This window comes from Teleopsis dalmanni, chromosome 2 (assembly GCF_002237135.1).
Source record: "Teleopsis dalmanni isolate 2A chromosome 2, ASM223713v2, whole genome shotgun sequence".
NCBI classification, from domain to species: domain Eukaryota; kingdom Metazoa; phylum Arthropoda; class Insecta; order Diptera; family Diopsidae; genus Teleopsis; species Teleopsis dalmanni.
In genome coordinates this window covers 218,269,212-218,294,199 of record NC_051847.1, presented here as the reverse complement: position 1 = coordinate 218,294,199, position 24,988 = coordinate 218,269,212, and the positions used below count along the sequence as shown (strand labels likewise).

The 24,988-nt window shown below is 30.5% G+C and overlaps 1 protein-coding gene and 1 long non-coding RNA gene across 2 annotated transcripts; one reads left to right on the top strand and one right to left on the bottom strand.

Annotated features, from left to right (window-relative positions):
- Positions 1-732: 732 nt before the first annotated feature.
- LOC119674588 lies at positions 733-12,140 on the top strand. Its single transcript, XM_038085731.1, has 5 exons — positions 733-933; positions 10,489-10,995; positions 11,057-11,225; positions 11,289-11,817; positions 11,897-12,140. The coding sequence occupies exons 2-5, from the start codon at positions 10,616-10,618 to the stop codon at positions 12,073-12,075; spliced, it is 1,257 nt and encodes a 418-aa protein (XP_037941659.1). The 5' UTR covers positions 733-933; positions 10,489-10,615; the 3' UTR covers positions 12,076-12,140.
- An 8,253-nt stretch (positions 12,141-20,393) lies between these two features.
- On the bottom strand, positions 20,394-21,077 carry LOC119684826. The gene is made up of 3 exons (XR_005252759.1): positions 21,031-21,077; positions 20,749-20,962; positions 20,394-20,692 (listed from the first exon to the last, which is right to left on the bottom strand). It is a non-coding gene; the product is annotated as an uncharacterized LOC119684826 (long non-coding RNA).
- Positions 21,078-24,988: the final 3,911 nt, after the last annotated feature.

Genomic DNA, 24,988 nt, shown 5'->3' with positions numbered 1-24,988 from the left:
TTATGATTAGTTAATCGGGTTCACAATTGCAGCAATGTGATTGTGATGCGATATCACTAACATTTAAAGACGTACGATATTTCAATATAGGTGTAGGAGTTGAGAAAACACTAGATAAAGACATATATTATAGGGGCGATAAGAGCGGGAAGAACGAAAATAACTTCTGTCAGATCAGTATTCTATTTTTTATGTATTTTTTCATGATTATTATTTGATCGTAATGACGATAAAGGTTTTTCATTTATAACAGCACCGAAGTCAAATGCTGTTATTATTTTGCCTCGTATATCGTATACACGTGAGGTTGCATCGTTACTTACACATCATCAATATATCATTCCCTTCACGTCGTGATGATCATATGCTATTAATTCATTTAGTTTCGTTTTTCTTTTCGTTACTCATTCACATTCGTTGTAATTTTACTTTATTAGAATCGTCACGATGCTTGTAAATGGCAAAAGCTGAAGTCGGGCACGTAGACAAAGTATAGCTTGGAACTATCACAGATAAGCGAATTTCACGCTAGCTTTTGCAAAAATAATTTGCATACTCACGGTGTGAAAGATGTTTTCCTCCATCGAATCTATCTCTCCATTGGCTGATGACTGGCGATATGAGCTTAGCTATTTAGTCATTCGATTGTCGCAAGTCAGTCTAAAGTCTGTTTAACATTTGTTATTTGCGTTTTGCGTTTTTTTATTTGCCCTCACTCTCGTGTCTGTTTATATTTTTTTTCATATAATTTTAAACATTTCAGAATTTTAGTGATCTTTCAGTAAGTGCAAAAAAAAAAAATGAATATTTTTATTATTTAATTTAAGCTTGTGCTGCTTGACAAAATAACAAAAACTCTATAAGTGAAATTAAGTGAATTCGGAAAGTTGAACAGCGTCAGAAAACTTTTACGGGAGGCGATATATTGTTTAGGTAATTCTCTATACGAATTTTATAATTTAATTTAAATGTAAAAATAATTTAATTTAATTTAATTGTTTGTGCGATAAAATTTGACTTTGTGTTATTATTTTTATGGCGATAATGGATTTTTTAGTTGTTTTTAAACAACGTCATCTAAACAATATTGTCTGGATATTCATTGCTTCTGTTTTTTAATTACATAAAATTTTTACAAACCTTCGTATTATTTTTCACCGGGTAAATTGTCAACCCAACGTCAGTTAGACTGCTACCCTCTGCAGTTCAAGGTACTAGATTTGTTTATTGTTGTGCATATACCATTTATTTAAATACTTGGTTTAAATACAATACTTGATTAAAGTCAGATGCATTCACCTGCTAAAGCTGGGGATGCGACAACTTCGGCGATCGCATAAATCGATTACATCAAAGTGGTCCATACTGAATCCTTTTTGTTTTGATGGCTGTCATTTCGATTATTTACCCCCCTCTTGGTTACTGATGTTGGCTAGAGAGTGTAATAAGTCGATGTGTAGGATAAGTTGGTTAATATTCACGATTTTAAGAATCAATCTACTTAGGGCGATTTATACATAGTAAAAACATATAAAAATTTAAAAGTTAGAAATCATATAGAACCTTTGAAAAATTCTTAAGAGCCGAACTGTAATTACATACTTAAACGAAGATAATGTGTGCCATTTGGACATTAATTTGCAAAATATATTCGCCATATAAATGAAAAGAAAATTGTGAAAGTCTATTGTGAAAGCTAGTATTATACTATATAGAATAAGTTTTACTACATATACAATATTGTATTCATTATGGTATTTGGTGGTATTCAGTGCCATTAGATGTTTGGAATTTCATTTTATTTTTAGCAATATCAAAAGTTTTACAGATTGTAAAGACGTGGTGAAAAGTCAAAGACCAAATTAAGGTCACACAAACAAAACAATAATCCATATTCGTTATACATAAAATAAATAATATCAAGAAAATTTAATGCTGGAATATATATTTTGTCTTAGAATTTAAAACACAAACACAAGGCTATATATATTTCTTGTTCCGAATTGCGGTGGAAACAGTAAAAATATCTTGCAACAGGAACACTAGTGTGATCCACTGACCATACCTAGCAAATTTGGAAACATCGTAAATTTTGGTTGTTATAATCCTCTAAGAACGTAATTTTACGATCTGTACGTCAAGTTCTAAAATGTGTTTGAATGGATATATCTTGCCTTTGAGTATGCTTGGAACTTTTATTGGACTTGCTAAATATCGTATATGAAGACCGTACGACTTTAGAAGTTTGTCGCTTTTTTTTTAAATTTATTTTCTTTTATTACGATGTGACACTTAAAAATAGACAATGAACAATATTTAAGAAGAAGAGACTAAATACTTAAAATTTCTGTGGGCGTGAATGGTTTGTGCTCAGTAGCACATCCGTCTGTTGAAGTCGTTCACAGATAAAAGTTCCAGTGGCGTTTGTTTGCGGAGACCTGTGAACTTTCTTTCTTATGCTATAATTCTACTAATAAATTGGTTAGGATGATATGACAAACGTTTTTTGTGATTTCTGGATTGGCTTTTTATAACATCCTTAACTACGGAGATGTTGCGATCGAGGTTGATACATTCATTTGTCATATATCTAGGTGCATTTGAGATTATTCTAAGGGTACAAAACTATACTGATATTGCTTCACATACTTAAGATATACTTTACTGTATCTTATGAAATATTGATGGTAATATATCGCATGTAAAAATTTTTCCTACCAATCCTAAATACTTCTAAACAGTGCTCAGTATTATTAACGCCTTGCTGTATTATATTGACTGTGTGGGTTTTTACTTAACTAAAATGATTTTTAAAATTAAATATTTATATAAAATTTTCACTTATGTTCTCTGCATGGTATACATATTAAATTAACTGTCTATTGCAATTTTAATTTTTTTCTAGGCAATTTATTGATTTTGGAATATTTGCACTGCACGATATTTTTTAGATTTGATATATAAGTCAATAACGAGTTTCTTACATATAGAATTTACAGAAAATGTATTAAATTCTTTCACTGTTTTAAGTTTATTTATTTTCTATTGTAAATCAGTTTGTGATCGTTTTTTTATTAATTGTTATTCTCCAAGTAATGATCAAAAGTTTGTCAAACTTATCATATCTTATAAAGTTTTGAAATAATATTTTTCTTAACAGTAGCTAGTAACTGTATATTGGTCCATTTTTTGGCATAAATAATACAATCATTTCAAATTTTTAAAGGCCTGGTAAATTTTTAAAGGAATGGGTGAAGTGAGTAATTTTATAGCATACTTTTAGGCACGTTCAATTAATCTTTAGCCGTTGTCGATTATTAAATCTAGGGTAACTTTTTCAAAACATATTCATATTTAGTGTAGCTTTCATTCTCGATTGCTAAACCTAGAGCGAAATGTATAACACTCGCAATTAATTTATAACACTCGCAATTAATTTATAACACTCTAAATATTTTGCCAGAGTAGGAAGATTAGTCTGAAATTTACAGGTGTTTTATATGACTTGACAGGTAAAGTGTGATTTGATTCGACATATGTATTCATAAAAAATAAAAATGTCTATTGAAACCACTACAAAAATTTTAGATTATTGTTGAAACGTACTATCTAATTTCAGAGTAATCACTAATCGTACGGGGCGGTACGCAAATCTTAGATCAGTCATTGAATAATCACGAAGATTATGAGGAATTTTCAAATTAGTCAGTGAGATGGGTGAGATTCTGTAGAAACTAGCCAGCTATCAAAGAGTAAAAGTGCTCAGATGCACTAACTCGAAAAAGACTCAACATTACTAGAATATTACCGGAAATGATTAAAGTATAGGATATGACTTAGGAGAAGATTAATTGTCACTAATTATGTTGGAAGTTTTTTTGAAGTGTGACTAAGGTCACACGTTTTAACAATTATTGTACGAAAGAAAGAAATACTGGTCGCTGAAAAGTCGATTTTCTTGAGATATTACCTCAACCTGAAATGTTCTGTTAAAACCCGTTAAAATTGTTGATATTCTCTCTGCTTAAGCTTTCAGTGAGCACTTATCATGATTTTGTATTGGTCTAAATATTATAGGGAGTAATATGTTAAGTTTGTCATTTATATGGATATTATTCAGTTTATAAACTGATCTTTTTATAAATTTGGAGTAAAATTCTTCACACTTCGCTGTTGAGTGTGAGGATTTTATTAGAGACTGTTAGACCATTAGATAAGTTGTTCAGTTAGGCCGGAGTGGCAGTCTTATGTAGTAAACCTGACTTGAGCACAAATAACGGGTCGTTGTGATACTACGGATTTTTCATGAATAGCAGAAAAAAATTATAAATTATATGCGTTAATTTCCAAAAAAAATAAAATTAAGAGTTGTACGCACAAATCGTTCGTACAAAACGCCTTACACCTCAAAATTAATCCGCAGATTTTAGTGGTTTTTGACTTTGGGTTATGTGCGCTGCTGTTCAACGCTTTCAAATTAATTTAAACGAATTTAATCAAGCGATTTAAATCACTAGATAAGCGATTTGAAATTTAATGAAAATTCGCTTAGTTAAACATGAGATAAATGAGAGGCAATTAAACGGTGCAAAAAGTGCCAAAGATCGATTTGCCCGATTTGAAATGTTGGCCAACGGTTAAAGCTAATTTCGCATTGCAGCTTTCGGTATGCAAATGAGGTATTAAGTTTTGACTCAACTGCGTAAGCACGATTTGATCGGCTGCGATATGACAACTTAGCATAATTAATCGAAATCAAAAGTTTATGTTTAATAATTTAATGCGTTAATTTGCTTACGAAATCATATAAGAAAAAAACTCAATTCAAAGCGAAGCAGCCTCCGTGCTGTGTTAACAGTTTTGCTTTTTTGACATATTCATTCGTTTTGTATCTTTTATCAGTTTGCACTTGTCCACTTGTCCAGTTGTCCACTTACCAACTCATCAATCAGAGACAATTAATTTGGTGCGTCAGCCTTTCGTCATTAGCAGCGTCAACCGCATTGTCAACGCAAACTTTTGGATTTGTTATTAACTTTTGTGCTGGCTGAGACCCGGGTTAAGCCGCCTGCGGATTTAGCCAAGCTGGCTGTATGCGCATAATTACAGACTGCACGTTGCAATTTGTCATTTCGAACCGTTAAAACGAAATCGAATTTCACTTCATGAACTCATCAACTCAAAGCGTTTGCGCTACGTTCGGTGCTTTCCCATTTACATTTTCTTCTTCTTGCTGCTTTCGAAATGAATTCAAAGGAAACTGTGGTTTGAATGGCTAAGAAAGCTTGATGCCTGCTGCTTGATGTTTGTGGTTGGAGTTGATGGCGTTTGCGTTACCAACTTTACATTGGCGCCACAACCGATTCTGTTTCTTTTGTACTCGAGTTGGAAATTGGTAACTGTGCATATGGAGCGGCGATCTCGTATGTGGGGCTCTGCGTTCTGCTGTAAAATATTTGTTTAATGGCTTTAAAAGAGTTGTCAGTGATTGAGTTCACAACCTTTGTTCAGTGATTATTTTTTACTTCTACTCGCTTTATTGGTAATTAATCACAGTACACGAGCTTATGATGGGAAAATGTTCATAGTATGGATTTGTAATTTAAGCAATAATAGTTTAGAGATTTTAAAGGTTTTAAATTGCTTTTATGTAATATATAATATATAATGTAAAAATACTTTTATATAGTTGTGTCACCAAACAGTTGTTTAGAATATCGTCTAATATTCAGTATCATTGGATTTTGGAAGTATTTGTGGGCTTAATACTCGTATATAATTTTTGGACTGATAATGTATGTTAGCCTCAGAAAATCGGAAGTGTTTAGTTTGAAATACCATGAAAATTGTAGACATTGAAGAGTTTTTAATAGATGAATTTTATTATAAAAACCTGTATGGATTGTCATTCAACATCCATAATCCATAAATTATTTTTTTAATTATTTTCAAAATAACATTAATTCTAAGGATTGGGTCTTAAAAGCAGTATATAGATTATAATGTTTTCGCGTATTAGTTATATCCCTAACTAACTTTTGAATGTAGGTAAAGATATTTTTGACAGCACTAAAAATGAAAGCAATGGGAAAATAGTATATATAATACAAAAGTGCCAGCTAACAGCACTAAGGTAGGAAACTGCCAGCCCGTCTCACAGAAATACTTAACGTTTCCTTAACGCCTTCAACCAGACTTAAAAGTGTGGATAGATGCACAATTTATAAGGCTACGTTAACTGTTCTACGAAATGTAGGTAAAGATACACCATAACAAAACTATGAAATGAAGCCGAAAAGTTACTTAGGACCTAAAAGTGGATTAGTAGTAGCAATACAGTTTATAAAAAATGCTAACTGTTCTTTGAAGTGTAGGTAAGAGTACTAAACAAAGGATGTATTAAGAAAAATAATACAATATACAAGTGATCTAATAAAATAAAGTAAACTCTGAAGAAAGCTACTTAGCATACTAAACTAAACATAGTGAATTTGAAATACTAGACTATTTTTATTTACAATAGTCTTACATTAAAAACCTTTTAAATAATTTACTGTAGAATTTGACTGTAATTATGTTCAATTATGAAAATAAACTCTTATGGTTTATTGCTTCTGTAAAGTGGAGTCTCAATAAAAAAGATAAATTGTAATGTAGTACAAAGGCAATACATTGTATAAGGACTGAGGAACATTAAAATATGACAGTCTCATTGCGTTGTTTACTGCTGGTCAGTATAAGGGTATTGTGTAATATATTATTACATTTATTAAATTAATTCCGATATGTATGTCGTACCACTGCCAGTTGTGTATAAGTTATGAAGTTCGTTGGAATTTCAACTACTGCCATATCGTATGACCCTCGCAATAAGCAGAAGCAACAATTTGAACAAATTGAACTCATTTCGCAAAACAGTTAAAGTCAAAAGCGTCTGTCTTCGGTTATTAATGGTGACGAGAATGACAAGTTAATTTTCCTTCCACCGAAATATTCCTTATGAAAACCCTTTTCTTGCGAATGATTGCGAGCTTGCGATGATGCGAGCAGTTTTGCGTTTTGGGCTTTGGGTTTTAGGCAGGAAGTAATATCGTTTAAGAACACAAACAAAGTATAAAATGTGTGCTAATTATTCATATTTTATTACATGCAAATTGCCTTGTTTAGCGGAAATTAAAATGCAAATTAAAAATAACAACTTCATATGCATTTGGCCGTAAAAAAGGAAAAATATTCATGACTAATAATTAATTTTCATAAAAAATCGCTTAACCACATTTTTAATAGCCATGCAGCGGCGAGCGGTGAGCGGCAAGTATTTTCTAGAATCAATAACAAATTTTAATAATAACCATTATAGGTAATTAATAACTATCATTAAAATGATTTAATAAATTTAATTAAATTTTTTTCACATTTATTTTTTTATGTACATTTTTATTTTTAAATATCGTTTAGCAATGCAAATTGAACAAGTTTCGTTGCGTTGCCAAAGCCACAGCCTCAGCCGCAGACGTGAACGTTTGCGTCGCGTTTGTTGCTTAATTCCTTCGTTTACACTTGTCGTTTCACTTCAGTTTGTCGCCTGTGAAATTTATTTATATCAAATGTGAATGCTAATCAGAATCATATAATGGTTATATTGTGTAGTGTTGGAGCTTCATTTTTTATTTCTCACTCTTCACTTATCACTCTTCATTCTCACCTAACAATCTTCACCTTTCAATCTAACATCTTCAGTTCTGAGCCTTCTCTTGCTAATTCGAGATTCGCTAATTAATCGCTTTTATCGAAGTCTGTTAAAAAATTTTTTATAACTTTTTTTTTTGAGTATAAAAGGCAGCTGACAAAAATCAATTAATTTTATAAACAAATTGTTTTTTTCTCTAAAGCTATTTTGCTAACATAATTAAAAGTTGATTTTATCCTATCATAATAGTCGTTAACTTCAGTCTGAGCAGAAAATTCGCTAATGAGTCTTTAATTATACGCTAATTAAATGATTAGAACTAAATTCGAAATTAAAAAAAATTATTTACTATTAATAAAAAATTGTCGTAATATATATTTCTTTGATAGTTACATTATAACTGATATATAATCAAATAATTCGTCTGTCACTTCTATATGGTTGTGTAGCATTTAGCAAAGCTTCAAACACTGCTATTCACCAGCTAGAAATTGCACAAAGCCAGGCTCTGGGAGACTTTTCAAAGTTCCATGGTACATTAGGACGAATGATATCCTCAGGGACAAGATTGATCCCATCAAAAAATACATAAAGCCCTGAAATTATTTATGAAAACTGACAGACTTACCAACACCGCGTTATCAAATCTCAAAATGGTTATAGGCTCCTCGGGGAGGTATGTAGATTTGAGGTCAATTATTGCTTAGTCTGATGAAGTGATAAACAATAATGCAGTCGAGGTATAGAGAGGGGTTTTGAAAAAATCTCTAGTTAAAAAAGAGTACAAGTGCTTAAGTGCATTAGCTCAAAACAGCTTCAACATAATTATTAATAATTTACACTACACATAGAAGTAGAGGTCTTTACTCATTTTGGTACTCTTTAACACCTACACAGTTGATACAATGAGGCATCCTAATACAATACTATCTCAGTTTCTGGAGTATGATCTGTAATAGTTTGTACTCTATATCCATATGCTTGAATTTCATACGGGGAATATTTCTTTTGTTTTCTATGAAGAAATACTAAGCCACTAACTGCACCTAACACGCCAATCGATAATGAATGTAAGGATTGCAGTAGGTGATTTTAAAAATAATGATATAAGATTTATTGTAAGAGGTTTCACAGTATCTTCTACTGTGTTATCCTCGTGAGTAGAATAGAACTGTGACTATTTATAGGTTATCTGATGACTCAATATGGTCTGCATTATTATCACAATAAAATAAGTTTTCCTAAGGAACTTTAATGTTGAATCTGCTTGAAACCAAATGAAATCATCAGTTACATATTTTGTGACTGTCGGATTTTGGTCCGGCCTAGCATTTTGGAAATACTAAATAAGGAACTCATCTCCTTCAAAAATCTTCAATGAATGACATTCGGGCCTTAGACATATAGATCTTATCGGAAATCAGTAAAAAGCTGTCGGTTATCTTATGACTCTATGTCGGAAGGATTATATTGATCACTCCATTTACAGCAGACATCTCTTCCACATTGGACTCGCTGACAACAGTTTGTGTCCATTTGGTTTGAAGGACGTTGATACTATGGAACATTATCAGCTCACATATCAGCTTTTTAACTCTTTTAAACCTTCTCCTTAAAGGGAGTTAAAAATTGGAATGAAATTTACAATACAATTGATCTTCGTGGTCTGTTTGCTGTTTTTCTGCTAATTATTTCTGAAAGCCTGTCTAAGTCTGCGGTGAGAGTAGCTTTTGACGGTTGAATCTTATGTGAATCAAACAATAAATGGTGAAATCAGTATAATTTTAGTGGGTTAAAGACTCACACGATGGCTTTTGATGCTTTAGAGCATAAAAAATGGGAAAATTGGGATAAATTTCACAAAAAACTTCTGGCTCTTTATATATATTATTATTATTTCAAGAAAGCACAAATGATCCATAGTGTCTATTGAGTGAGCATTTTAATTAAGCAGTATTTTTTTTGTTAATAGATGGGATGTTTTTCCCTTGTAATGGAATGCCGGCATTTAAGTGTTTAAATCAATTATGACTTAAACTTGACATTTAAGTATATACTCCATGTAATAATTAATATGCCAGTTCCATAATACAGATCAGTATATAATCAGCTACTTAAGTAATTACATGTGATTGTGAAATAAATCGTTCAACCAGTAATAGAAAAAGCTTATCACATAAAATATATTTCGTAAGTATGTATGTTATCTTTATCAAATATTTAACGTAGTTTAAACATTTTTATCTCTATAGTTGAGTATAAACACTTTATATATATATGTGCATAAAATTGTGTGTATAATTATTATAGACACAATTAAAATATTTAGAATTAAATTTTAAAAAAATGAACATATTTCATTTCATAGAATCTGAAACAAACTTATTAACAAACTGCAATCACTTAAATTTTTTTTAATAAAACTATCGCTGGCTTTTAAAAATTTGTTATCTTCACTTTAGCAGTGTTACTTTTAAATAGTTTTAAATACATGAAATCTCTTCGAATCCATGTTAGATTCACTCAAACGTATACATCTTCATTTTAATTAATTTCAAGTAATCCATTGAGGGAAGTAGCCTGCTTCCAAGAGCGTGTCCAACTATCTGATTTATTCACAATTGCCTCGATTTCTAAGCAATGAACTTGAATTACTTTCCTCATTGCCACTACACTTCACAAAGTTTTAATAATGTTATCACATTTCTAATCTTATCAGCACTTTAAACTATATAATTGCAGTACTGTTTGTTTATTCATTATATTTGATAACATATATATATAATTCCATCTATTAGTTTGCTTACAACTGATATGCAAGTAAATGAATTTAATTCAGCAAATGCATTTAATATAAAAAGGCAGACATATCTACGCTTAGTCTTCCCGGGACCGTCGGATTGTGAATAATAGTTTCTTATAAAAATGAGTGAAAATACTGATATGTACAATGCCGATGAACTAGAGCCACCGCAATGGCTAAATACGGATTTCTTCAATAATGTATTGCGAAATTACCTTCAGGATGCCAATTTAAAAATATTAAGTTTAAAAATCACTCCCGGTACCATGAAGGGCGATCATTATGGAAGTGCTATGTTTCGTATAGCTCTTATTTTTGAACAGAAAGGAGTAAAACACGAGAAATGTTTGATTATAAAAACATTTCCAGAAGCAGAACATAAACAGGATGTGTTTGAAGAATCGCATACATTCGAAACTGAAATACTTATTTACAGGGATGTTATACCGAATTTCGTGAAAACATTAGAGTCCATTGGGGATAATATGAAATTTGGGCCAAAGTAAGTTTGCTTTAATAAAACCGTATGTGAATATATTCATTGTCATAATATCTATTATTAGTTGTCTTCATGCTAGTATAGAACCGAAGAAGTGTTTAGTTTTTGATGATCTTGTGAAGTTAGGCTACGTTCTCTTACGTGATCGTGAAGCAAATATCACAGAGAGCAGATTGGCGCTCTTGAAATTGGCTAAATGGCATGCACTAGGTTTTAAATTAATCAAAGACGGGGTATTTATTTATTAATGCTAGTTAACTGAATTCCATTTTAGTATTGCTAATATTTTTTTGTAGAAAGCTAAAATGCTTGACAAATTTCGATACAGTATGTTCAGTCTCAAAAATTTGGTTGCTGATGATTATTTTCAAAACGGCATTACACATTTCATAAATATGCTTGGTGGACAGCCTGTTTTATTAGAGTATAAACTATACTTTGAGAAAATACGTCCAAATCTAATAGAAAAATGTCTTGCTTCATTTAATGAATTCTACAATGGACCACAAGATGGATCGTTATATGCACTTTGTCATGGGGATTTTCATTTCAAAAACATGATGTTCAAATACAATCCTAAAGATGGCAGTCTAGAAGATGACATGATATTGGATTATCAATTTTCTCATGTTGGTCCTATGGTGAATGATTTAAATTATGCATTCATCATGCTTTGGGATAAGGAACAACGCCTTCACCATTTCGATGGACATTTACGTTATTATTTTGACAATTTATTGGATACATTGAAAAAGATTGGATATAAAGGAGAGTTACCAACTTTCGAAAACTTGAAAGATCAATTCCTAAGGCAAAAGTATTACGGTATGTATTTCAATTTATTTTGATATATATATTTTAATCTATATATTTTGATTTGGAATACTTTTATTATGTATTGTAGTGTTTTTCATGTTGACAACATTTTTGCCTATGTGGCGTTCATTCTATACGGGTGATTCTGAGCCTGTGATGACATCGGCGGAATATCGAAAAAATTGCTATAAGCAACAATATTTGATTGATGAAATTCACGAGCTACTACCACTGTATAAGAAGTTTGGTTACTTTGATGATTTATAATAAATAATATATAATGATTTATTGTATTGGAAAATAGTATTGATAATATTAGTAATAATAGTATTATATTAAACATAATATTTAAAAAATTTGTAAGTATATATAAGTTAAAATATATATGTATATGCAGTTATTGTTACATTATTTCATTCTACGGAGAAAATATATATGAAATACTATAAAGAATTTTGAAGCAAATATTAGATTAGAGATTAGATTCAAAATTTTAATCCAATATGCAGTGCTGTACTATATATTTATATATATTTTGCTGAAGAACAGAAATAAGTTCAATTTAGTCTCGATAAACACAATAATTTTCTACAAACTCAATAAATTTACTACTTGGTGTATTTATAGGCAAGGACAAAAGATCTTACCAATGATTTTTTTTAAAAATAACAATAAATAACAATCCGTAGTAAATCGGAAGTTTATAAACTAATATGGTCTTAACGGGACATTGGTTTGTAAGACGGCATGAAGGTAGACAGGGACTATCTTGTCGAATCTCTTGTAGTACATGCCTCTCGACGTTCAAGAATGAGTCGCCGAAATATCTGATATGTTTATGTTCAAATTTATCCAAAATCAGATTTAATGTTTTAGGTACTTCATTATTTTATTTACTAAGCCATATACCCAAAATTGGTATTACCCAGATACTTGCATTTTTCAATGCATCTAATATGCCCAACATTTTACATACAATTACAAGGAATGTTTCAGTTCATTTCAAAAATTGTTTTTAAATTAGGCTCTTGAAAATAATACCAATAAAAATATTTCTCTTTCAACATAAACATATTAATCAAATTATTTCCTATTGTGTCCTTTTCGCTCCGTGGCACAATCCTTTCACTCTTATTAAAAAAAATTTGTGAACTAAAAGAAAGCTTTTACAAAAGATATTTTCTATTTTATAAAAACTGGCTACGCTTCTATTATTCTATTACTCTTACTTCTATTACTGAAGATTTAATATATAAGTGATATTTCTTTGAGTTATAAATATCATCTAGTATATAATAAATGATAGTTATAATATCATTGAGTAAATAAAACAAAAATTCATATCTGCCAATATTTGAAGAAAATGACTAAAGACACATCTCTTAGAAGCGTAAATAAACAAATTACCAAAGCCAAAACTCACACCCAGTGGGCGTCTGTGTTGTCTGCAAATCGCAGAATTGGTAATGGCTGCTAGCTAAGAGTATTGGAATAGCAAATGGACCAAGTTGCACCTCAAATGCTGAATGACACTAAACAACGAATTTGCACCGTAAGTGCAAGGCAAATTCTCTTGCACTTTTTATTTACAATGGAGCTTAAATGAGAACGCCCTCTGTGGCAACCGCTGGGACTACACCAGATACGGATATGGATAGTTGCATGCAACAATCGTAGCTTTCAGCATGTATTATTGTGTATTTCGCAGATAGGAGTTTGAATGTAGATTGAATTAAAACAATATTAAAGAAATTGCTTGATATTTGAGCAGAAACTTCATTTTGGAATATACTGACATAGATATTTGTATATAAATATTTTTATATGATTCATTTATGTATACATACAGTATAGAAAATAAGTAACTTTCATGTGTTTATAATAAATCATATTCCAATTAAGTATCTTTCAATTTATCTACTTTTAAAATATATTTTCAATATATTCTTTTAGTAGTAAATCTGATTTAGGTATGCCATACTTCAATTCGTTCCAATCTAATTTTTATGGCCTTCAACTTAATCGCAGTTAATAAGTTTTATTGTGATAATAAAAATAAATTGATATACTTTGCATAAATAATATCACTACAACCATAAATTATGTTGTTGCATGCACGGCAGTTTGAGTACAATTTCATCTTGTTCATATGTAATATGTCTGTTGGCATGTCAGTGGTAAAAAATGTCTTCATATAAAACCGTCAGCAGTCAGTCATAAAGTCAGTCCATCACTTCTCTGGATACGAAATTATATGATAAAATTTCACTTGTGGTATGTGGCAGTGCCAATTAAATATGCCACGCACATTTCATGCGCACTGGCAACAGATTGAGCATAATCGCCGTCAATTACGAGTTTATGAGGCACCCATTCGGTATGCCCACAACTTTGATCCTTTAACTTGATTTTAAAATAATTGCATACAAATTTGCAATGTGAACAGTACTCACATGTAACAAAAGTTTCATATGTGAACATGTCGGCAATTAGTGGCCCATTCCAGCATTATTGAAGAGAGTCGTTGTTGACTCGTGTTTGTTATCCGCAACATGTGACAACAAATTTTACAATTTACTTGAGTTCAGATTTCACAGGTGTGTACTAGAAAAAATATTTGCAGAACATGTGTACTCATAAGTTTCATAATTGCATCCTTATTGCTTCCATGTCAACTCCTGCATATGTGACAATGAATGTGAAGTGAGTGGTTGTGAGTGGCAAAGGCGGATTCAAAATTGATTTAAGGAATGAAATTATTCATCAATAAATTAAGTCATTTTGTATTAATTGAATACGTGTATATGCTTGATTTGAGGTGGATGAAGACGATGGATTGCAGTCAGTACACTTTCATAAAGCTGAATCAGGATATGATTTGGATTGTTAAATTTGAAGCAAAGTGCTTCATTCTGAAAATAGTAATAAATATACTGTGGTCTCTGCTATACTATAAACTGCTCTGCTATGTGGTCTATAGACGTTTGTCCAAAATTTTTGAATCTAATATTTTGAATAAACAACATTTATAACATAGGAATAATATATTGATCAATCGAAACTTTTCGGACAATGTTCATCATCTTTATCTAATCTGGAAATTGTAATTAGAATTGATGTGATTTTAAAATCATTCGTTCACATAACCAATGTTGTTTTCTATAATTGACACAGATCTGTTTATACTCTACATTAAGTTATACCGGCGATCCCAAAATATCCACTTAGGCCTACAGGCCCATTGTTTTACCGTATATTTAAAAACTCAGGCACTTAGAACTTTTGGCAAAGTTTATAATGCTCTTCAAGAAGAGGTCTTACAATTCACCAAGATTCTCAAAAAAGAAAGTCCTTAAAGTGGTAAGGTAACGCCGCGCGCAAGACTGTACAGAAACATATCAGATGGAAGGCATTTTCATCGTCCTTTCCAGAACTGCGGCAGTCGCAATTGAAAGCGATGTTAGAACTCTTCGCATAGTTACCTAAAGTGCAGTGACCTGTAAGTAAATAATTGAACTTGGTTAAAATATTTAGATTTATCTGGCTATAGCTGAAGTGAAACAAATCTTTTGGTTTTTATGAATGTTGAATTCGATTAAATGCATATTAATCTGCCAAAAAGTATTTGTAATATATTACTTCATTACTATGACAAGAATATTTTTATTAAACTAGTTGAAGTCTATGAGTTTAAAGTAGTAATCGTACCACTTTGCTCAATATATCAACTTCTTACTTTTATCTTGCTACGAAAATGCCATTACATTATTCCACATATGAGTATGTTCGTTCACGTTCTCGATCAGAGTTCATATTAATTTAATGGTAAAATTAGAATTGATCAATAATTTCCTGTAGGATTTTTTATTTAAAAGCTACAGCTAATCTATGAACGTCGAAAGCTAGTTTTCAAGTTCATCAAAAATCCAGCTTTTAACCTTACTTCCTGCACAAGTTCATATAGAACTACTATATTGAAGCTAGTACACATTTAAATTTAAATAAAAAATTGTTTATTATAAATAAAAACAATTCAAAAAGGAGTAAAACGTTATAAGGCAATAAAAAGTAAAACGATCACTTACTTTATGATCACTTGAAACCAATCAACTGTAATAAATAATCTTTCAGGCTAAGATATTGAAAATTGCTCACATTAAATTATATTCACACTTTGGCCCCCAGAAAATCTTTTTTAATACATGAAACTCTTCAACAACAACGTCGAGTAAAGCGTTTCTGGCAACATATGGACTTGGCAGCAGTAAAATAAACGCGATCTCAAGCTGATCAGCAAACAACACAAACTAAATGTTGCAAATGGTAATAATAAAAACAAAACAAAAAAAAACAACACCAATAATAAAGAACAACAAGCACGCATAAAAAATATCAGAATCAGCGCACACTGTTATGTTGCATGCATGTGCTGAGTAGCAGCACCAATAACAGACACACACAAGGTACATTGACGACATGTGGCCCGGTCTCTTATCATAATAACAATAATGCTAAAGTGGCAAAATGGCAAACTATGTGCAAAACGCATAAAATATATTTTATTTTGAAATTGAACAGCAACAACAATGATCCAAAGAGCAAAAGAGCAAAAAAGCAACAACAATAACAAATCTCAAACAAAAGTACAATAACAACAAAATGGAAATAAATATTTGTAGCAGTGCGAATTGTAAAGGAACAACTGTTGTTTTGTTTTATTGTTGCTGGTGCAGTTGCTGCAGTTGCTGCTGTTGGTGCTACAGTTGGTGCAGCATTTAAGCTGCAAATTTATGAATTGTCAGTGAATTGAATTGGAGTTTGGCTTGGTGGTGAGAGGTAGGAGGATACATAGTGCAACAAGTACACGAGTAAACGTAATGGACGAACACCGTCCAGTGAACTGCACAGAAGTATCTGAACTCAAAATGATTAAAATGAAATGAAATTATGGCAACATGAAATATGTTATTGCACATCAATAACAACAACATTTATCGCCAACGCATTGAGATATTTAAGGAAATATATTGCGCTTAAACTTAGGCCTATAAAAATATATTATTGGCAATGCGGTAAGGAGTTTCTAAAATATGATTTTAAGGTATATTAAACGTGGTAGTGTTTGATAAAGAAATACACATTAAATATTTTGGAAACTAAACTTAATTGTTTTTCCATTTAAAAGTAAAGGAAATGTTGTTTTGATTTACAAGTTGCTTGAATTTGACGATAAATTTTTATAAAGGTTTTGTTGATAAGGGTTGGTTCTCGAGTTATTGGACTCTGAAATCGCAATTTTTACATTGAAATCGCTGAAATGTACCTGTTAATTACTGTTAATATTTATTGTTTCTGTTAAGTACGATTTGTATAAAGTAGTTGCCGCTAAGTGGCTCGTAGAGTCATAAAGAGTTCAAAATATTGGCCCGATATATCATGATTCAATCTATGTCATTATAAATGTTCTTTAAGTATAATTGCAAGAGTTCCGCATAACAATCATATTTTTAAAGCATTAAATTGCAATGGTTAAATAAGAAACGATTTTTTTCTTTAAGTAAAAGGGCAGAGGGTGCCGTAGTTGACAGCATGCTGAATTTCACCGTACATGCGCCTAAATTATGCAGTCGAATTTTGTAAAGGCGTTCGCAGGCTGTTCTTTGAAAGAAGATAAAGAAATTCTATTGAGCACATATAAAGTAATCTATTGCAGCCTCTGTTGTTCCAGTTTCGCCCCATAGCTATGTGAGATAGACTGGCGCCACAGTAACCAGAGTCCACACTTCACTCACTTCGAACGAGCAGTGAGCTTCAATATGGATAAGGTCTGTCAGTCAGAAATATTCTCTCTGACAGCACGGTTGTTTTAGAAAAAGGTCCTCAACAGTTCACCGATCGAAATCTCTGAAGGTGAATAAAGCCTCCTTCTTGCAGCAAAAAATATCCTAGCCCAATTTACGCCCGGATGTAGCTACGTGCTAAACTGTTGCTTTTTACGCGTAAATACATCTAACTACCATGTGTGCCTTAGCTGCAGCTCTATTCCTCAACTACGCCTATATATTTTCTTACTGAAATGTACACAGAACTGAAAACTACTGATTTATGATTCTCCCCCAGATAGCAAATTTCCTTTACCTGGATCTGGGCTATATCAATACTACCACCTTTCTCCCTCCCTTATTCACCTACTCAATTCCATTCTTTTATTCATCTTTTATAACTTTTCAGATTTAATGAAACTATAACACCAACAACAACAAGAATGTACTGGCACGTGAGCTGATTATTGGATCAAAGTAATAAAGAAATAAAGAGAGAAAAACTACGTAAAATGTATAAAAATAATATATAAATAAATATGGATCTTAAAAATAATGATAATAAAGTCAACTTTTATGAACGATGATACATATATATCGTGATGATATATACGATTTACTGTTTAATTTAGCGATGTTGCATACAAATATACATAATAAAACAAATTTGATAGGGAATATACGAGTATGTAACATAGTAGGAAGGAATGGAGAACACAGTTTTAATTTCAAACAAAATAAGAAGTTAATAAAATATTTTAATTTGAAAATAAAATTTCACTTCTTGATATGAAGTACCATTTGTAGTTACTCTATATTTTTTTAATAAATCAAGCAAATCTTCATACGAAATCTTTTATACGATAGTTAAATCGAATAAACTAATTCGTATTGTCAACCTGTATGGACTATAAGGTTCTTGAGAATAATAGAATAGCATTAGATAAACATATCTCAGTTTATTGTAATTTAAAAAACTATTTTCATATATGGCAAAAAGTTGTTTTCAAAAGTATTTAATGAAATACAAAATGTTGATATATAGTAATATATATTTTTTATTTCCAAACATTTCGTCAGAAATTAAATTTCTTATTCTGAATGAATTTCTGAAATACTTACTCGTTTATGGCCATCTTTTGTGGTAAGTTCTCATATTGTTAGTTTTGAGTTTCTTATGAACCTTTAAGGAGATTTTATCGCCGCTTGATTTATTCATTAAGAAACATTTATTAGCGGGAAACAACACATAATCATGCAATCCATAAAGTCGTACACGAGACTTCAGCATATAAAGCAGCAAGACTGATGGGCTGAGAGCAGCAGAAGTGGTAGGTTCTGCATTAAAGCAGCATTAAAATGCAGAACAACATTTGTTCCTGGAAAGAAAAGTCGCAAAAGTTACGCCGTTATAAACCCAGAGCCGCGTATGCCGGCACTTGGCAACGGGCTTGGATGGATGGCCTCTGTTTTCTGCAGTCGAATTCGCATTTTTATTATTTTCAGTGTCTTTACTTCGTTTTAATAACTTTTAATTTATATTACGTTATTAATTTGTGATAATATTTAGCATGCATACATGTTTGCGTATTTAATCACTTAATTAAGCCTTTTATAAATTGACATTCACATATAAATGAGGTAAGCGGTTATTTATGTTGATACCCATATTGTGGGCAAGGTGCAGACGACCAGCCATTCGATTTATTTCGCTTTCCAGTTAAATGAGGAAGTAATATTGAGGAGCTAAGGAAAGTGCAGAGTTTTATTTTTATACTGAATTTGATTAAAAATTTAAGTGATAATGGAGACAAGGTACAAATAGCAGAGAGTAAAAGAAATTCTTGAAAGGTATAAGTACAGAAAAATTATTTCAATAAAAATTTGCAAAGATTTGCAAAGATTTTTTAAAATTAAAGAAAAGTTTATGACTAAATAATTTTCGGATGGTTATAATGAATATTGTGAAAATCTGTCTGTTTTTATTACATATAACATATATTATATAGGCCCAATTCAAAATTTCAACATTTAACTTCTTTCTTCTATGACCCAAGTAACAAGTACACTCTTGGTGCTACATAAGATAAGTGCATAAGGTGCATAAGATCTAACTATATAAAAGAATTTGAAATACTTAAACGAAAAAACTGGATCATTTTTCTATTTTAATAGAACGGTTGGATGAACGAGTAAATGGGTAAAATTAAATTGTTGCATCTGGGGATAGTTAAATAGGAAATTCAGCTATAGCCGCAGAAATACCATTGTCAAAAAATCAAATGCATGGTGTGGTATTTGGGCTAGATGTATAATTGGCCAGTACTTTTTTGAAAATGATGTGGGTGTGACATAAATCGTAAATTCTTATCTTTATAGATTACCATTGAAAATTATAGATTACAAATTACCATGGAAATTAATAGTTAAAACTTTGGCAAATTGGAATTCGTGGTAATGGAAGATATAGGGTTAAACTTTATGATGTTACTAGCCATACAATGCATTCTGATTTGTGTTTGTTGCGCGACAAAGTTTCGGATATTTTGTTATTATTATTGCTATTCGGTTTTTATACCGAATTGTGTCTATACAATCCATTTCTAATTTGCAAATATATTCCATATTGAAACAGGAAATAAATCAGCTTATTCCACAGTTTATAGTATTGTAAAAGTATAAATATATAAATATAAAAATATATAAATATATAAATATATATATATAAAAATATATAAATATATAAACATACAAAAACATGAATAAAAACGGGAGGCCATGATTCAACTAGGATCGTTGCCCCAATAATAATGATGATATAAATATAAAAAAATATACAACAGTCTATTATCTACTACTTTCAATAATTTAGAAATGTGAAGAAAATATAATGAAATATAAATTTTGAACCACTATTTGCGATGTTGTCTGAATTAATTTTAGATCTCAGGATATGCGTCGAGAAGTATAAGAATTATTTTATCCAGTGCTCCCTTAATTGTTGTGGTGCACTTACAGCCAAGCGCTTCTACTATATGCGATAAAACTGCATCACAGAGTAGCTAAAAATATATATTATTTGAAAGATCAAGAAGAAATAATGCTAATCCAAACTTACAATGATATCGTTTCTACGTACTCCATTTTCATAATGTGCACGAGACCAGTATGAGAGCATTAAATTCATTCTTCTTACATCGTGTATCCCATTTTCTATTAAATACGTAAAGGTAAATAATACAGACTTGGAGTGCTTGTATAAGACTACAAGATTAAGTTTTCCATTTTGATCTCGAAATTGGCCAATAAAATGTTCATTTTTTGTAAAGAAACTGGATTAAAAAAGTAAGGAAAAAATTTAATTATAATGAATTTAAAAATTAAATTATAAATTATTCACTTCAAAAAAATTTCATGAGAATGATATTGAATGTTTTGTTTCACATATCGCCAAGCGTTCAGCAAAGCTGCTTCCTCATAAAGTGTAAATCCAAGGGAATTCACTTCAGTTTTGTAGTCAATATCCTTAATTGGTACTGGATATAGGGTTGCCATTTTTGAATTTAGAATTTTTTTACTTTGTTCGAATTTACTTTTAAATTCAGATCCTAAACAATGACAGTATTCATAAAAAAATAATATTATTAAAATATTTTTTATTAAAACTAAAAAAATTGTAATTAATTAAAATCATTTTTGTACTTAACTTCGTTTTCAATGATTATTCAATTTAAAATACTTCACCAATTAAATTACACTGATATGAGAATTAAAAAAAATTAAAAACAAATGAAACCAGTTATATATCAGAGTCATGGATATGAGATGAAGCTAGAAATTACGGATTGTCAAGCTCTTGAAACTCAAACAAGATTCATCATTTCATTATCATCTGGCTGTAGGTCCCTTCTTGTTAAATAATTCAACGTTTAATATTTTTTGCACTGCAATATAGAGGACTGAATAAAGAGGATGACGTATATGTAATTTTAATAATATAAACTTATAGTAGATCGTAGTCCTGATGACGACTCTCAGGAAGAAGTAAAGTATAATAAAAAATATTAAACGTTGAATTATTTAATAAGAAAAGTCCTATAGCAGATTAAAAAAATATATAAAAAATATCATAAACTTTTTAATTCTTTATTATTTTTATATCTCTTTTGTGTCAATAACTAAAAACTTTTAAGCAAATTAAAACAAATTAAATAAAATTTTGTGAACGTTAAAAATCAATTTCTGAAATATTGGATCACAGGTATATAAATCATGTCAAGCTAATTGTGTAGATTTGTAATTTGTGGGTTCACATTTTAACTATGCGATGTTTTCCATTTCAATTGCAAGTTCAAATCTATTGCAGTTAATACTTGGTAAAATAATAAAAAACCGTCAATAAAAATATTCAAAAGCATGAATTATGAATCATTTAAACGCTTCCTTATGACACTGAAGAAAGCAGCACTGAGGAAAGAGTGGAAGCAGAAGCTACTACGCACGCTTACGGTGCCAACTGCAAGCAAACACTTTGTCTACTTAACTCGACGAAGTGATTAACATGAGCGTTAATATTTTACAGCACAAATAAAATATTTCAATACTCACTCTCTCACGTAAGTGCATTCACATATGTACATGTCTCGGCCAACATGTATGTATGTATGTATTTATGTTATTATATAGCCTAAAGACAGCAAGCTTTAATTTAACATTAGACTGTTAGCGAGAAGTTGGAAAACTGCCATGCCTACTCAATACACGTATGTGTTGAGCGTACTTATGTTACTAGCCCGGTTACTCGTAAAAACTTGCCAGTATGAGTGCACAGTGTACATTGTGCATTGTACAGGTTTGGCTTGGCGGCGAGTAAATGTGTGTGTGTGCTCGTATCTATGACCGGTGAGCATGCGAGCATTTGGCTAATTCAATAAACTTTATGTGTAGTTAATGATAATTGTTAAGTGTTAAGCGGAAAATTTTAAATTGCAGTTGTCAGTTAGTTTGCTTGATTGTACGCAATCTTCATGTACATGGAAACTTAGCCGCAAGTCAACTGAGTAACCAGTACGTACTACGTACACGTATGGACAAACTCGTTAAATATTTATTAGTTAAATTGCATTGCAGTAAATGAAATGAAGTTTCAAATTTGCAAATTTGTTTATTTATTTACTTAAGAGTAATTGTAAATTTTATGATCTTTAAGTATATTTTTCAATGTTTTCAATTTTCTACTTTAAGTTGTTTACTTCTGATTATTTTCGTTGTCAGTATGAGTTATATTGACAAAAAGTGATTAATTAATTAATTCATAAATTATTAAATAAAATAGTTTTGAAAACTTTTTGATTATTTTAAAATACTGCATCTATTGACATAAAGTTCGCAATAATAATAATTTAATTTAAATAAAATTTTTGAACCTACACTATGTGTTTCAGGAAGTGTGTTAAACAATGCATACTATTTGAGCTATAGTGAAGAGGACTTTATGAAATATATACAACTACTCTTAACTAGTTCGATAATATAAATGAATTAACTAAAGTCCGTCGTTCTGTTTTGTAACAAAGAAAATTTGAATCTAAGTTTGTTTAGTGGCTAAGATATATATAAAAAAAATTGTCACATTAGTTTATCAAGTTGTTTGCAACATGAAGAATTATATATCAGATGTAATAAGCGTTATATGCCCACTTAAATCAAATTTCTTGACAAACCTGCTGAGAAATTGATAAAAATTGTCATATTCGAAAGAATTTGAGACATTTGTTGCAATGCTTCAAGTTGGTAGACCAAATTCCATTACTTCTATGTGAACTGAATAATCAAAAAAAAAACTTTACTACATGTATAGATATTTACTTAAATTTTGGTATTTGATAAAAGTTTCTCGGAAAAATACGACAAGTATATATAAATTGGTGCAGGTTTATATATAGTTCTAATATAAATTGACATATATGACATCTAACTCGTCATGTTGCAAATAACTTGTGAAAATTAATAAACTTTTCTTTCACAATTATGTAAAAATTATAAAAAATATTATTTAAAAAAAATTTCAATATTGAATGTTTTCAAAATAAAAACATTTTTTCAGTTGATGGTTTTCACTTTATAGACATATTATTAGTGTCGCGTGTAACACTGGCATAACGAGTTGAGGATTACAAAAAGTCTGTAATTTATTCTAAATTGCTAATCCAAAAAGATATTTTATTTTGTATTACGTAACTAATTAATATCTCCAATGGCTGAAATAGAGTATAAAGAGGGGACCAGCTCTTATAGTAGGTCTTTTATGGTACTACTATTTTTAATCCAGCAAAAGACATTAAATTTTTCAACTAAAAACCAAAATGTCATTTGATGAGAAGATCTTAATATGGACTGACGCTGGAAGTTCCCATCCTAATATTAATTTCCTGGCTCAAATCTAAAATGGACAGTTACATACAATGTGTATAAAACTCTTAGCGTCTTCAAGACATTATATCACTACAAATAGACTGAGGTTTTTGTTATAGTGTGATATTATGGTAGATTAAGACGCCCAAATAAGTATCTTGCTGCAATCTATATCGTAATAATTATTTTATAGTAATCTTAGTTCTTTCTCAGTGCTCTATGGTATGATATATATTCGATAATATATTGTAAATATTGTTTTTTTAATTACACATCATTTGGTATTAGCAAAATTTCGACAATGCCAATAAACTAGTTGTTCTATTTAAATAAGTTTTTTAATGTATTTATAATATAAAAGTATAATCTATTTACTCTATTTGTAATAATTTGAGATTACTGTCGTTGCAATATTCCATTTGGCAATGTGTCAAAGGAATAAATTCAGAGGATCATTTTCCCTTCTTATACTAAATGCAATGTTGATAACTAGTCATCACCAATAAATAACTTAATTTAAGTACTTTTTATGACATTATTTTCAGCGGATTTAATACATAAAATATAATATTAAAATCTCGGCACTTACAAAATAATTTAAGCTCACTACATATCTCTGTAACAGAACTTTAACTGTAGGCCTAACGCTATTTATGGGTGAGGAATAAAGGGCGACCACTTATGGCTCTAAGTTCACTAATACGACGTTTTATTGTTGTTACCGTATTTGTTGTTATTGTTGCGAGGTATTAAGACCAAGTTAAGTACATTTTATTGAGTCATAAAATTACACCAACACAAAATGAAATTGGCCCGGCATGGACATACCCGATATTTTTAATTAGCAACACAAATACTGGCAGCGGTGCACGTTTGGGATTTTTCATATACGAAATTTCTGAAAAATATTTTAATGTCGATAATAAAAATTTTTAAATGAGGTC

Bases quoted from the DNA above. Each gene is read 5' to 3' on its own strand.
- LOC119674588 (XM_038085731.1), top strand. From the start codon at position 10,616: ATGAGTGAAAATACTGATATGTACAATGCCGATGAACTAGAGCCACCG. The intron at 11,226-11,288 runs GTATTTATTTAT...ATTTTTTTGTAG, and splicing joins TTAAATTAATCAAAGACGGG to AAAGCTAAAATGCTTGACAA. The intron at 11,818-11,896 runs GTATGTATTTCA...TATGTATTGTAG, and splicing joins CCTAAGGCAAAAGTATTACG to TGTTTTTCATGTTGACAACA.